This window comes from Didymosphaeria variabile (genome assembly GCF_027946475.1).
Source record: "Didymosphaeria variabile strain IMI 356815 chromosome Unknown scaffold_3, whole genome shotgun sequence".
Lineage (NCBI taxonomy): Eukaryota > Fungi > Ascomycota > Dothideomycetes > Pleosporales > Didymosphaeriaceae > Didymosphaeria > Didymosphaeria variabile.
The window spans coordinates 103,790-116,731 of record NW_026611622.1 but is presented as its reverse complement, the minus strand read 5'-3'; the positions used below and the strand labels follow the sequence as shown (position 1 = coordinate 116,731).

The following is a 12,942-nucleotide window of genomic DNA, read 5'->3' as shown; positions in this document are numbered from 1 at the left end:
GTGTGAACACAACACATCCTACTGCTCCCTATTATCCTGCAACCAGCTGTCAATCATGTCCGAACTCGTCTCCGGTATCGCTAAGCTCAACCCCTTCTCCAAGCGATCGGAGGTCGACGATGAAGACAAGGGTGAGGCCATTGACGAACAGACTGTGGCTGGTGGTGGCCATGCCTCCCGACAGTCTGCCATCACTAAGAATCAGCTCAAAGTAAGCCGCGCTTTGAGAACGTTTCTAGCGAAAGAAGGCGTGCTCTCTGAAGATGAAGCCGGCGTGGACCACGATGAGTCTACTTCAGCTTTGAGAGAGATGCTCGATCGCCCGCACATTCATGTCCCTCCGGAGGTCCTCGACCGAGGACATCCGCTGCCGGACTACTTCATCAGCTCAAGCCACAACACCTACTTGATGGCTCATCAACTCTTCGGAGAGAGCCATGCGTCAGCGTATGAGATAGCCCTCTACACCGGTTCTCGTTGCGTCGAGATCGATGCCTGGGACAACGATGACGACAAGAATGAGCCTAAAGTCACTCATGGCTACACACTCGTGTCCCATATCCCCTTCCGCAAGGTATGCGAAGTGATTCGCGACGTCGTGGACAAAGAAGCCCGGGAGGAGCGCCATGCCGCCCCCATCATCATATCACTTGAAAACCACTGCAGCAGCCAAGGCCAGCTTCGGTTGGTGCAGATTATGAGAGAAGTGTTTGAAGATCGCCTTCTGAGTAGATCTATACGCGAAAAGGGCACTCGCGAACAGGAAGGAGGTGGTGAGCATGTGACTCTTGCCGAACTTGGCAACAAGGTCGTTGTGATTGTGCGTAAGGCATCCCTCCCTCATAACCTATGCTGACTATAATCCCGTTACAAAGGTTGAATACCATCTTCCAGACGAGAAAGACAGTGACGACAGCAGTGATTCATCCGAAGACGAAGAGCAGCGAAAAGCGCACCAACAGTATCGAGAGCAAAAGAAGGCAGTCAACGTTGGAGGCATCATCCCCGAGCTAGCCGGGCTGGGCGTCTATGCACAGTCGGTGAAGCCAGTGAACAACTCCTGGTACGAAAGTGTACTTGAGAATGCACCCCATCACCAACTGATCAACGTCTCGGAAACCGGCCTGGTATCCCACATGCCAGCAAACAGTCCCAAGATTGCTGTGCATAATTCGCAACATCTGATGCGTGTCTTCCCTAAAGGTACACGTATTTCGTCTAGGAACCTTGCGCCTGTCCCATTTTGGGTAAGTTTTACTCCTAATGAGCACATTCCTTGTGTGTTAACCTAAGTAGGGAATCGGTGCCCAGATCTGCGCATTGAACTGGCAAACGTTTGGAGCCAGTTCGCAATTGAACGAAGCCCTCTTCTCAGGTTCCGGTGGCTACGTTTTGAAACCTGCCCCTTTACGTTTGGGTGGGGATGGCCATCTCAACACTGGTAGGCGAAAGCGACTCAGGTTGCATGTGGCTGGTGCAACGGATGTACCTCTGCCATCAGGCCGCGACGATGAGATCAAACCATACCTTACCTGCACGCTTGTTCATCCGGATGACCTTCAGAATGTACCACAGAAGCGCAAGACGCAACCATACAAGCCACACAAACTTACCGGATTCCTCCATAAAGAGAACCCAGCGCCGACCAATCCATTGTGGAAGGAGGTTCTGGAGTGGGAGTACGATGATAATGAGTTGGTATTCTTACGTCTCCTCATCAAGAGCGATGATTCTTTCGCGCGCAATCCATTATTCGCAGTGGCTGCAGTGCGGCTGATGTACGCCACGCCAGGCTGGAATTTCATACGTATGGTACGTGTGACCCCTCAAGATGCAGCTAATGTTCCCCTTGCATTCCTTTACTGGCGCAAGCTAACTTTGTATCTTTACTTCAGTTGGATCTCAGAGGTCACGAAACGACATGCACCCTGTTGGTCAAGCTCGAATTTCAAGACCTATAGCGCAGGCCTGCTGTGCGTTTGAGGAAGAAGTATGTGGTTGCTCTAGGGAAGCTGGTAGCTACTAGTAAACAAGTCAAGCACTGCTGCGGGGAAACGTGAGTTGCATACATAGACATTTCTATACGAAACGAGGTCTCGAACGTGTGACGCAGTCCACTATGTTTTCGGCCCCCATACTAAGTGATTTGGACATATGGAGAGTACGAACCGTCTTCCCTGGCCGATACCTGGGTGCTACATATGTACGGACCTTGTCCTATTTCCTTGTAGCGCTTATTATGAGCCGGGCGATTGCTGAGTATGCAGGGCACGCTATGAGACAATAGCGTCCTAGTGTAGAGCGCCTCAGCGTAATTTCTCATCTTTAGCCACTTTGGTCCACGAGTATATCGGAAAGTCTCCGCTTACTATCGCAGATACTGTATTTGTCTCCGAAGCGACAATATGAAGGGGGCAGATACGCAGACGTCTGCTGGTCCATCTTTCTTTGGAAATGGATGCCCACGTCCTCACATCCTATCTCGAGCAGGCCCAGACAATCAGTGCTGGAAAACTGTTCGGGACCTTCTTCGCAATCTGGCTCTCGTATTGGATAACTATAGGCGTATATCGCGTCTACTTCCATCCAATAGCGCACATTCCCGGGCCTAGAGTACGTGTATACCCTACCATCACCGACCACTCGGCACTAACCTGACAAGCTCGCGGCCCTGACATTCTGGTATGAATTCTACTACGATGTCTACCCACACAAATATCAATACGGCTTCAAGCTCAGAGAGCTACACGACAAATACGGCCCCATCATCCGCATCAACCCCTTTCACGTGCACATCCACGACCACTCCTACCTCGACACTATCTACGCTACCGGAAATGCACACAAACGCGATCGCTGCTCTTGGTCGCATCACTCCGGCGCAAAGACCTTCAGCGGTGCGATGCTCGAGGCAATGGACCACGACCTGCACAAAATGCGGCGCAACGCCACAAGCGGCTTCTTCAGCAAGCGAAACGTGCAAGCGCTTGAGCCTCTGATCATTAATACAACGAATAGGCTTCTCGCGAGGCTGAAGCAGGATATGACTCGTGACATTGGCGAAGGCGGGCAAGGCATCGTGAATCTGAACTGCGCTTTTGCAGCCATGACTATGGACATCATCAGCGAGTATTGCTTCGGCGAGGGCATGAACAGCATGGAACGGCCCAGGTACGGCAAGCAGATGCTGGATATATTGCATATGGGCCTTCAGATGCGGCCGATTGCGCGGCAATTTCCGACGTTGATTAACTGGATGTTCGATCTGCCGCCTGAGCGCGTCGCTTACCTCTCGCCTGAGATTGTGGTCATGAATGAGTTCAATGCCGGGCTCTTGGCTAGGATTACAAAGATCATGAATTATGAAGATGGAAGTGGTGAGAAGGCGGGCCACAGGTCGATATTCCACGTTTTTAGGGATGACCCTGAAGTGAAGCTGCCGCCAGAGGAGAAAGAGCCCTTCCGCTTGATGGCGGAGAGCAGTGTCTTCATGGGCGCGGGGACGGAAACAACGGCGCGGGCACTAGCTGTCACAATATACTATCTCTTAAAAGAGAAAGACATTGGAAGTCAGTTACTGCAAGAGTTGAAGACGGTCCTCCCCACGAAAGATTCAAAAGTCTCGCTGCCTCAGCTTGAAGCCCTACCATACCTCGTAAGCACATTGTAATTACACTGCGTCGCTCACTCTGTCTAACGTCTACAGTCCGCTATAATAACAGAAGGCCTCCGCGTATCCCACGGCGTCTCCTCCCGCCAACCGCGCATCCCCACCACCGAAGACCTCCACTACGGCCCCTACACCCTCCCCGCGGCACCCCGTCATGCAGTCCGCCTACCTCCTCCACACCGACCCAAAGATTTACCCCTCCCCATGGCCTTCCGCCCGCAACGCTGGCTCGACAACCCCGACCTGAAGAAAAACTGGTTTGCGTTTGGCCGCGGAAGCAGAAGCTGCCTGGGCATGAATCTGGCGACGAGTGAGTTGTACTTTGGCACTGCGTATGTGTGGCGGTGGATGGAGCTGGAGATATGGGGACGAGCGAGGAGAGGGATGTGCAGACGAACTATGACTGCTTTGTTGGGATGACGAGTTTGGGGACGGAGAGTGGGGTGAGGGTGAGGGTTTTGGGGAGAGGGAGGAGTGAGGGGTGGAGATGGGTGGTTGGGTTTTGTAGGACGTTGGCGGTGTCTATTTGTGTATTTCGAAATTGGGACGGATCCCATTGTAGATGATGGAAAGGGTTGCGCTGGCTGTTGGGTTTCTACAAACACTATTGTGTAGCATTCACTTTACCAAACTAGCAAACCGGCTAGGGGCAATGTCACCGCAATTTGGTAATTGTCTGAATGTGTCAACCGGATCTACATCGACTAATAATGATTTTCTTGTACACTAGAGGGCTGAGGCAATCATCGTTGAGACTGCATACCATGGCATGGTAGTGCAATTTTATGATTCATCACACTCTGCGTACGCTTTAACGCGATCGCCATGTGGCGGTCGAAGTTACATTTGGAAGTACCTTTCTTTCTTCGACGATTCCGGCATTCTGAAACACTACGAGATTATCAGAGACTAGAGGTGCCGAGCAGAGATTCTTTGTTTACCGCGTGGTAGAAGCGCCGCAATCTTATCACCACCATGGACAATTCTTTGTTCGACCCCGCAAACTTACCGCATGTGAGGACAAATCCCACGAATGCTCCCATTTCGGCTGCCGCAAGCCCGAAACGTGGGATTTGCATTGCCACAGAACGAGGAAGCTCCACATGTACCTTTCTTATCAATGTGCAGGCCGCTGCTTGCAGGAGCACACCCGTGCGACTCTCACGACCATGAACTCGAGCGTTGCGAGCCCACCGCCCCCAGGACCTCAACCCAACTTCGTAAACCCGCCCAACCTCCTTAACCAAGTCATCGCAGCGACCGTCTCCGTCCAAGCCATAACCCTCCTCTTCATCCTCATCCGCCTCTACGAAAACATCTACGCCCGCCTCCTCCGCCCAGAAGACATCTTCTCCTACACCGCCTGGCTCGCCTTCATCGCCCAGGCCACTTTAATATGCATCAACACCACACATGGCATCGCACGTCACATAGGCGACGTGCCTGTGCCTACCCTCATCGCAGGCTCCCGCCGCTACAGCTACATCTTCATCTGCTACACCATCTCGGGCGGCTTCGCCAAAGCCACTATCTTCATGCAGCTGAAGCGCATTTTCACGTCGCCGCGGATTAGGGATGCCGTGTACTGGGTTATTACTGTGAGCCTGGCGCTCAACGCGGTGGCGTACACGACGTTCCTCTTCCTTTACGTCTTTACGTGCTGGCCGAGGGAGAAGATTTGGACGCCCACTGTGCCGGGGCGGTGTATGGATAGCAACAGGTTGAATATGGCGATTGGGGGCCTGAATACTTTGAGCGATGTTGAGGCGTTTTTGGTGCCGATGTGGGCGGTTTGGAAGCTGAGGTTTGATGTGAGGAAGAAGGTGTCGATATTAGCGGTTTTTGCGGTGGGGGGGCTGTAAGTGCTGCGTGAACCTCCGTAAATGAAGGAGATTCGGAGAGAGGCTGACGTGAACAGAGCTGTTGCGATCGGGTGTCTTGGGCTCTATTTCCGTGTGTTGATTTTGCAGCGCGAGGATAAGACGTGGTTGCTTACGCAGACGGCGATTATATGGTATGCAGAGTCCTCCCCCTAAGACAAATACCCACTAACCGCAGACAGCATGGCGGAATTGGGCATTGTTATCATCGTGGGGTGTTGTCCTTACATCCCGCGTATCGTCCGGCGACACAGGGTGCTGCGACCGCCGCAGTTCATTTTCTGGCAAAACTACGAGAAGAAGAGGGAGGAGCAGAATTTCCTGGGGAAGTTGTCGTTGGGCTGGAGTTGGACTACGAGTCGGGGGACTATGCGAGGAAGCAGGGGGACGTCGGGAGTGGAAGCGAGCCAAAATGAGTGGCCGGAACAGCACGCTCGGGGTGAAGACTTCCTTACGAGAGCGGCTGTTATAGAAGAGCCTTGAGGAGACCAACTTCACCAAATTCGACAAATCAGCTCTTCTAAAAGAAATGTCCACGTATCGTAACCTCGCTATTAGAGCTCACGTCGCGCGTGCATTTACTTTACGCATGACTTTGGCAAGGGGGAGGAGGCATCGTCGTAGGATATCAGACCGGTCAAGAGCAGCGATCACCAAGTTCAGAGCAGCAAGGGGTGGTATGAACGGACCGTCGACCGCCCATGATGATAGGCACCACCTCAAGGCCCAAAAGAGCTATACGTTCGTTTTCGCTTACACCTCGACATTAACCAGCGCCATAAGGCTGAGATTAAGGTTGATGTATGGCTCCACGCCTACGCCTCCACAGGCCGTAGCGAGTACGCGGAGGAGCTTCAGCTGAAGCAAACTGCCGCGAAACTCTACTCCTGCAAAACCATTAGTTAAACGCCTGATAAAGATGTAGCCTTAGACCTATAGACTGGTGCAATTTCCTCAAGACCCACTTCAATCTACCCAAAGAAAGAAATGCACTTCATCCACTCCCTACTCTCCATCGCCCTCTCCCTTTCTGCCCTCACAACCGCCGTCTTCGTAGACCCCTACCCCGTCTCCGACTGCTCCCAAGGCATCACCCTCGGCTACGCAACCTGCCCCAACCAACCCGGCTGCTGTACCGGCGGCGCAGCCTGTTGCGCGGGCGGCTGCTGTCCCCTAACCGACTGGTGCGTGAACCAAGGGACTTCCGACGAAGGATGCTGTCCGGTGAGCGACAGCTCCTACTGCGGTGCTAGCGTCGCTTCATATGTAAGATCCCTTCTGTCGCCGCGGTGACGACACGGAGGAGAGCTGATGCTGAGTGATGTGATAGAGCCAGCCTGCGTGTACGGCTGCCGGGCTTCCGAAGCCATCGGTGCAGTGTGTGTCTGTGGACGATGATTGGTATTGTCCGCCTGGGTCTGTGTGCGGTGCTGTGAAGCCGGGGTGTATTAATTTTGGTGGGCTGGGGTGTACGTCTGGAGAGGGGGATGTGTCGTCGGCGACGGAGACACCGGATCCTTCTGAATCGGAGGCTACTGGGTCGCTTGAGTCGGGTCTTTCGGCGACACCGGATCCATCCGCATCTGATGGGCTTGAGTCGGGCCTGAGCGCTGTCGGGACCGGCGGTACGGGTGGTAGCTCGGGCACTCCAGCTGCCGCAACTTCGCGCCCTGGAATAGCCACGGCTCTGGTACTTCCTTCGATGAGCTTTATTGTTGGTCTGGGAATGTTTCTCGTACTGATTCTGTGAGCCATTAGCCCACTGTTAGTTTTTCCATATCTAGAGTTCGCTTGAGTTTCGCGCAGCCGTATAGTTTCCCAATACCTCTTTAATTTGCGCCTAACAGATACCTCTCCCTATAATAAATCATCTACATCAGGCATCCCCACCAACCTTGACTTCCTCTTTCTCCGAGCTTTCCTCCAGAGTAGAATTCCTCCTTATCTGCGCAACATCTTGCCCCTCCGTCAACCCCTTGCCCTCCAAGATATGGTTCGGGATGACAGCGCCCTCTTCGCGATGGTCGTAATTCGTGTCCTTGATATGGTAGATACCAAGGTAGTAGAAACTGCAAATGCCGAGGACGTAGAATAGCAGGACGCCACCGGCTTCGGCGAGGAAAGGAATCTTGATGGAGTCGAGACCGAAGCAGACGGCTTCGCCGGCGCCGAGGACACCGCGGAAGACGCCGACGTAGTGGGTGAGCTTTTGGGGGGAGTTGGTGATGGCGCCGATCCAGTAGTAGACGATGTTGTGCCATAGTTGCTGTGGGGAAATTAGTCTTGCGAGGGCTGAATGTATGCGTCGGTATACTCACTGAAAACACCCAATTCAACATGAACAGCACGAAGATCCAACCGAACCTCGGCTCATCCCAATCGGTGGGATTTGTGACCGCGACATTGCGGTCGTAATTGCGCACGCGGATCTGTGGCATCGTTAGTGTCGAAGGGCGCAATTAGAAACTACACGAAACGCACCATTTCCCAGACCCAAGCTGCGACCAGTGGAACAGCAACGATGGTTAGCCCGATGAGACCACGTTTGCGCCTTCCCCAGGTTGGGCGGTCGAGAATCCATTGCAGTGCCCAGCCAGCAGGAATTTGTAGGCAGACAGCGACAAAAGATAACAGCGAACGAGCGCGAAGGCCGTTCAGGTAGGCTACTCAGGTCAGAGAGTGGACCAACAGTTTTCCACGTACAGTCTCACCATTGACAGAACCGCTGTAAACCAAGAAACACTCAGCTGGGAAGAATGCCGGCAACATCATGAGCAGAATCGGATCGCTAAAAATCAACAAATTTGACCTCAACTCTTCCCAGGCTCCACGAGCTGGATGCACAGCTACCGTTGAACCATCGTCTCTTCTAAGCTTCTGTGGACGTTGCAAGAGCAGCGTAATGAGCCCTCCGATAATCATGATGACAATGAACGAAATGTAGACTGGTCGGGGCACTCCAGCTGCAGTGTCTTTGTTTCTGTTGATGATGACCGGGATAATGCCTCCGATGACCGACCCAAGACCTTGCATATTCATCAACATTGTCGCATATGCACCCTTATCTCTTTCTTCAGGGTACGCAGTCGCGATGTAGCCCGCAGTGATGAACACCATTCCAGCCCCAATTCCAATAATCGGGCCGGCAGCGTACGGATACCCCGTTTTGCCTGTCTCGTCGTAGTACCAGAGCGAACCGACGTAAACAGCGTACGTCTGCACGCCGAGACACATGGTGATGCCTGGGCCGAGCTTGTTCAGGATAGAGCCACCGAACGAGGAAGAGAAGAACCAGACTGAGCATAACGTCGCGTTGACAACTTGAACGACGTGCGCGGAGTCTGGTCTGCCGCCACCGGCTCCCAGCAAATTAAGCGCAACATAGATGCCGGCTGAAGCTCCGACGCCGACACCACTGATGATGCTTTGTACCCACGGGCTGTGGTATCGGATCTGGCGACCCCAGAGAGTTAACACCATTGTGACCGCATTCGCAAGAACTGAAGAAAACAAAGGGCCTGCGGAGCGAGGCGAGGACGAACGATTGTAGGACCGTGTAAGTGTGGAGCGTAGTGTGGAGTTATAGAGGGCGCAAGAACATGTTTCAAGAGGGGCGGACTAGGATTGCGGCAAGAACCCGGGAGCCGTATCTTTGCAACGTTGGTCTTGTACGACCATGGAAAAGCGTCACACGCGGATAAAGTACAAAAGGCCACAATTGGCGAACCATCGTTGAGTCTTGCGCAGGGCACTGGCAAGCGCGGCGCGCGTGCACGGCGATGACTCGCCTAGTGCAAGCTAGGTTCACAAGTGGGGGTATGTCCATGGTGACTTCGGTGATGTCCCGAGCAGGCAATGGAGGGGAGGGTATACGCGACATGCATTGCCGTTGATCCACACACAGCCCGTATTGCGATGGCCGACATGCATGGGGCGGAGGTGTGGTACTCCTACGGCGTCCTCTGCATTAGTGTAGAACATGATGTCACAGCTCGTGAGGGATGATAGAAACAATCAAGGCGCGCAACTCACGCGCGCTTGCGACGCTTGTATATTGACACGCGTCGAGAGGTGCGGATGAAGACTCCATACCAGATCTCGATCTTGGATAAGTTGTCGGAGAGACATTACTTGGCTTCTCCAATAAACAATGCATGAGCTGGGCATTTCATGTATACTCCAAAGCGGATGCGACTAACGTGCTTGGGTGCAACGTCCGAATTTCCTCATGCATGCCTATATCAGTTCGAGAGTCCCAACTCAGTCCCAAACCTGGCGACAGCTGACATTGATACGCTTCGTGCCCATGTATCCCTTCCACTTCTTATGCATTTTCTGCTCTTCCGGGGTTGCGCCCGGCGTACCAAGCGGCCAGTCGGATAGATAGGAAGGACATGTACTCGGTATAGTTCGAGCCATTGCATGCCAGGCCCATCGTGCTTGGCCTGTCAGATGGACCACATCTCCACTTCGAATCCTGATCGCGACGGTTCTCGGCGCATTGTCCCCCTCACCTTCGTCTTCTCCTCGAGCCATGATGAAAATACCATCACAACCTACGCTGAAACTAGCAAGGGCGCGTTGGCACTGCTCACTGACATCGCGATGTACAGGCATGAAATCTTTCGCTCCGTACATCAAGACGACTCCGGATTCCGGGCGTATGTGTGGAAACAGGCCAGTAACGAGGGTTGAAAGGTCCGCTGGGAAAGGCGTGGCATGTTTTGCGTAACTGCGCGTTGGCCAGTCGTATTGTTCACCCAGTGTAAGCCAGCGTAGTTTCGTGTACAGAAATTGTTCGTTGTTTAGCTGTTTGTGCTTGACCGGTACCTTCGGTACAAGAACATCTTCAGCAGCCGCTCGTTCGCGAGCGAAGAAGGAACTATCGAAGCGCTGTGGGTCTGCTGATGATGATTTGGGTGGGTAAGGGACGTCGTAATCCGCCTGGAGATTCATCTTATGGCCCGGATCCGCGAGATCTCGATGCATTAAACAAGACGTGAACAAAACCTGTGTCTCGGGCGGCAGAAGACCAGGAACAACCTGCAGGCCTGGAAAGTCTCGATGTTCGAAGAAAGGAACATCTTCAACAGGTGTCTGGAGTGGCTTTCCTCCAGCATATGCTTCACACGCGGCCCGAACTTGGTCTCCTGGAATTGCACCCGCCGGTCTCCATATATCCTGCTGTTTCTCTGTGAGATTCTCCCAATTACTAAGATCCTGGATGCTGGTGTCGTTTTCTAGATCCGCCCTTCGCATGCTTTGGTATTTCCAATGTTGTCTTTGAATGAACTCAGGGGGCTGTGCATGGGTGTCATGATGTACGGATCCTTTCTTCTGGTGTGTGTTAGTACGACTCGCCTTGAGTAGATGACTGACATACGGACTTCAACAGCAGCCGCTGTCGAAAGGTCCATAACGGGCTGTTTCACGGTCGGCCACGCAGGCCTCTGTGATTTGTAAAAGCCTCGGATGCAACTAGGATGTCTTGTTGCCAAGCTGTATAGACTCTTCGGGACTGCTTTTGTTGACATGGGGCTGCAGATCTCGCAGTGTGGCTTGTTGTTGTTGCACGTGTAGCTGGAAGACCTCAAAAAGTTCTGCCGGACCGATGGCTCGTGCGTTCCTCGTATGCACCTTCCTTTCCATATCCCACTCGAAACAAGCGAGCCTAGCCGTCATCCGCGCCACTAACGTCACTAGCGTCCTGGCGAATATCTTGAACCAGTCCGCAGCTGCGCGAAGGATCAACGATATTTTGATCGAGTCAAGAACAATGGTACTGTGGTATTGACAGCATGTTAACTACGCCAATACGTGTGGGCCGATTAACCTTGGAACCTTGGAAAGAACTTAGACACGTGACTTCAATTTTGACTAATCAGGCTCGAGAGGACCACGCAGATGCTCATATCGAGATAAAACCAATTCATCGCTGATATTGCGCGGTACCTCTCTTCCCCAGCAGACACCTCCCTAGCGCTCGTTGATTGATGTCCTACACCTACCGCCTCGCTGCAATTTTGGGATCAGATGTTTTGAATTGTCTTCAAAGGCGCCCAGATTGACAAAATGTGCCAGATTAGATTTTTCCACACCTGAGCTGTCAAGCCATCGCCCAAGCTCATCAGCCACTGTTTCCGGCCCACCATGATCCTCCCATCAGTACAGAAAGACAGCTTTTTGTAGTTTTCCGTCTTGCTCTGAGGGTAGCGCCAGAGACCGGCTTCCAAAAGACTTGGATTTTCATCACGAAGGCCTTCAGAATCATTTATTTCTTTCCCGTGCCCTAAATTCCGTCAGTATCGACTTTTGGACTGCTCGAAGACTTACATTGCCCGTGGTACTAAAGCACACGAGCTTGCAACGTCTTGGTCTGGCTAATACTTTGCTACTGAAAGAGACGCTTTCGTCCCTAGTTTCAAAGGTAAAACCAATATGTCGTCGCTCCAGCTGGGTGTTGGCGGCATCGAGCTCGTGCCTCAATCCACCGGCTACGCCTTGCTTATCGGCTGGAAGTCGCTTTCTGCGGTATCATTCCTATAGCTCTCAAGATTCAGAATCCAACCTTTCCGAGGACTCCGACACATCAGATGCTCTTCATGGCGAATCGAAGCGTAGGGACATGGTTAACAGCGTCGGCGGTGATCTCGTCGTGGATCTCGTTGTGGCTGTGGATCAATGAATTCTGCGACGGCGATGTGCTATCGCTATGGTAACTAGGTGTCGCCTTGCCTTTTATGTGTTCAAGACCAACATCAATCCCAAAGCCTCAGGTAAGAAGCTCGTAAAAGTAAGCCATCTGACGGTTGCATCCAGGGGGTGCTTCATCACGGGCATCGCGCTCGCGCTCGACTACGGTGGCACAAACATGACTGGGATAGTCCTGCCGTGTCCTGGTATCGTCCCGCTTGCGCTGACGCTGCTATGGTCCGGTCAGACGCGTCTCGCAGCCATGTTATCGCCTATCCTGGTCTTCTTCACCGGTCTGGCTATCTGGCTCGGTACATCGAAAGCCTTGTGCGGCGAATCAACATGGAGACTACCGACATGGGGCGTCCCTGCCCTGTACGGCGCAACAGCCTCGTTCTTCTCGCCTACCATGTACTCAGTCCTCATCTCCCATTACATGCCCTACAAATTCGACTAGCACATCTTTCTGCGTATCGAGCTCGCAGATGAGGCGCAACTCGCGCGTAGTAGCTCCGCGACCGCACCGCAGCTTCCACCTAGCGATGCTACAAGCACAGCTTCTGTGTTGTTTGAGAAAGCCGAGACGGTTGCTGAGCTGCATCAGCCTGCGAAAGCAAATGCAGAACCGATTATGGCAAGGCTCGCGCCCAACACTGAGCATGACTCCGCCATTCAGGAGAAGAACAAGGCTGTTATTGG

The 12,942-nt window shown here is 52.9% G+C and overlaps 6 protein-coding genes across 6 annotated transcripts; 4 read left to right on the top strand and 2 right to left on the bottom strand.

Moving 5' to 3' along the window:
- Positions 1-55: 55 nt before the first annotated feature.
- Positions 56-1,961, top strand: N0V89_003401 (uncharacterized protein; the record flags this gene model as incomplete). The annotated part of the gene is made up of 4 exons (XM_056212203.1): positions 56-820; positions 876-1,247; positions 1,297-1,812; positions 1,896-1,961. 4 exons carry the CDS (start codon positions 56-58, stop codon positions 1,959-1,961), a joined length of 1,719 nt encoding a protein of 572 aa, XP_056072511.1.
- A 493-nt stretch (positions 1,962-2,454) lies between these two features.
- On the top strand, positions 2,455-3,670 carry N0V89_003400 (uncharacterized protein; the record flags this gene model as incomplete). Its single annotated transcript, XM_056212202.1, has 2 exons — positions 2,455-2,613; positions 2,663-3,670. The coding sequence occupies 2 exons, from the start codon at positions 2,455-2,457 to the stop codon at positions 3,668-3,670; spliced, it is 1,167 nt and encodes a 388-aa protein (XP_056072510.1).
- Positions 3,671-4,434: 764 nt separating this feature from the next.
- Positions 4,435-5,532, top strand: N0V89_003399 (uncharacterized protein; the record flags this gene model as incomplete). The annotated part of the gene is made up of 3 exons (XM_056212201.1): positions 4,435-4,442; positions 4,768-4,775; positions 4,799-5,532. 3 exons carry the CDS (start codon positions 4,435-4,437, stop codon positions 5,530-5,532), a joined length of 750 nt encoding a protein of 249 aa, XP_056072509.1.
- A 1,278-nt stretch (positions 5,533-6,810) lies between these two features.
- Positions 6,811-9,030, bottom strand: N0V89_003398 (uncharacterized protein; the record flags this gene model as incomplete). Its single annotated transcript, XM_056212200.1, has 6 exons — positions 6,811-7,237; positions 7,290-7,312; positions 7,445-7,816; positions 7,869-7,979; positions 8,032-8,213; positions 8,262-9,030. 6 exons carry the CDS (start codon positions 9,028-9,030, stop codon positions 6,811-6,813), a joined length of 1,884 nt encoding a protein of 627 aa, XP_056072508.1.
- Positions 9,031-9,810: 780 nt separating this feature from the next.
- On the bottom strand, positions 9,811-10,967 carry N0V89_003397 (uncharacterized protein; the record flags this gene model as incomplete). The annotated part of the gene is made up of 2 exons (XM_056212199.1): positions 9,811-10,887; positions 10,938-10,967. 2 exons carry the CDS (start codon positions 10,965-10,967, stop codon positions 9,811-9,813), a joined length of 1,107 nt encoding a protein of 368 aa, XP_056072507.1.
- A 1,021-nt stretch (positions 10,968-11,988) lies between these two features.
- Positions 11,989-12,700, top strand: N0V89_003396 (uncharacterized protein; the record flags this gene model as incomplete). Its single annotated transcript, XM_056212198.1, has 2 exons — positions 11,989-12,068; positions 12,274-12,700. 2 exons carry the CDS (start codon positions 11,989-11,991, stop codon positions 12,698-12,700), a joined length of 507 nt encoding a protein of 168 aa, XP_056072506.1.
- Positions 12,701-12,942: the final 242 nt, after the last annotated feature.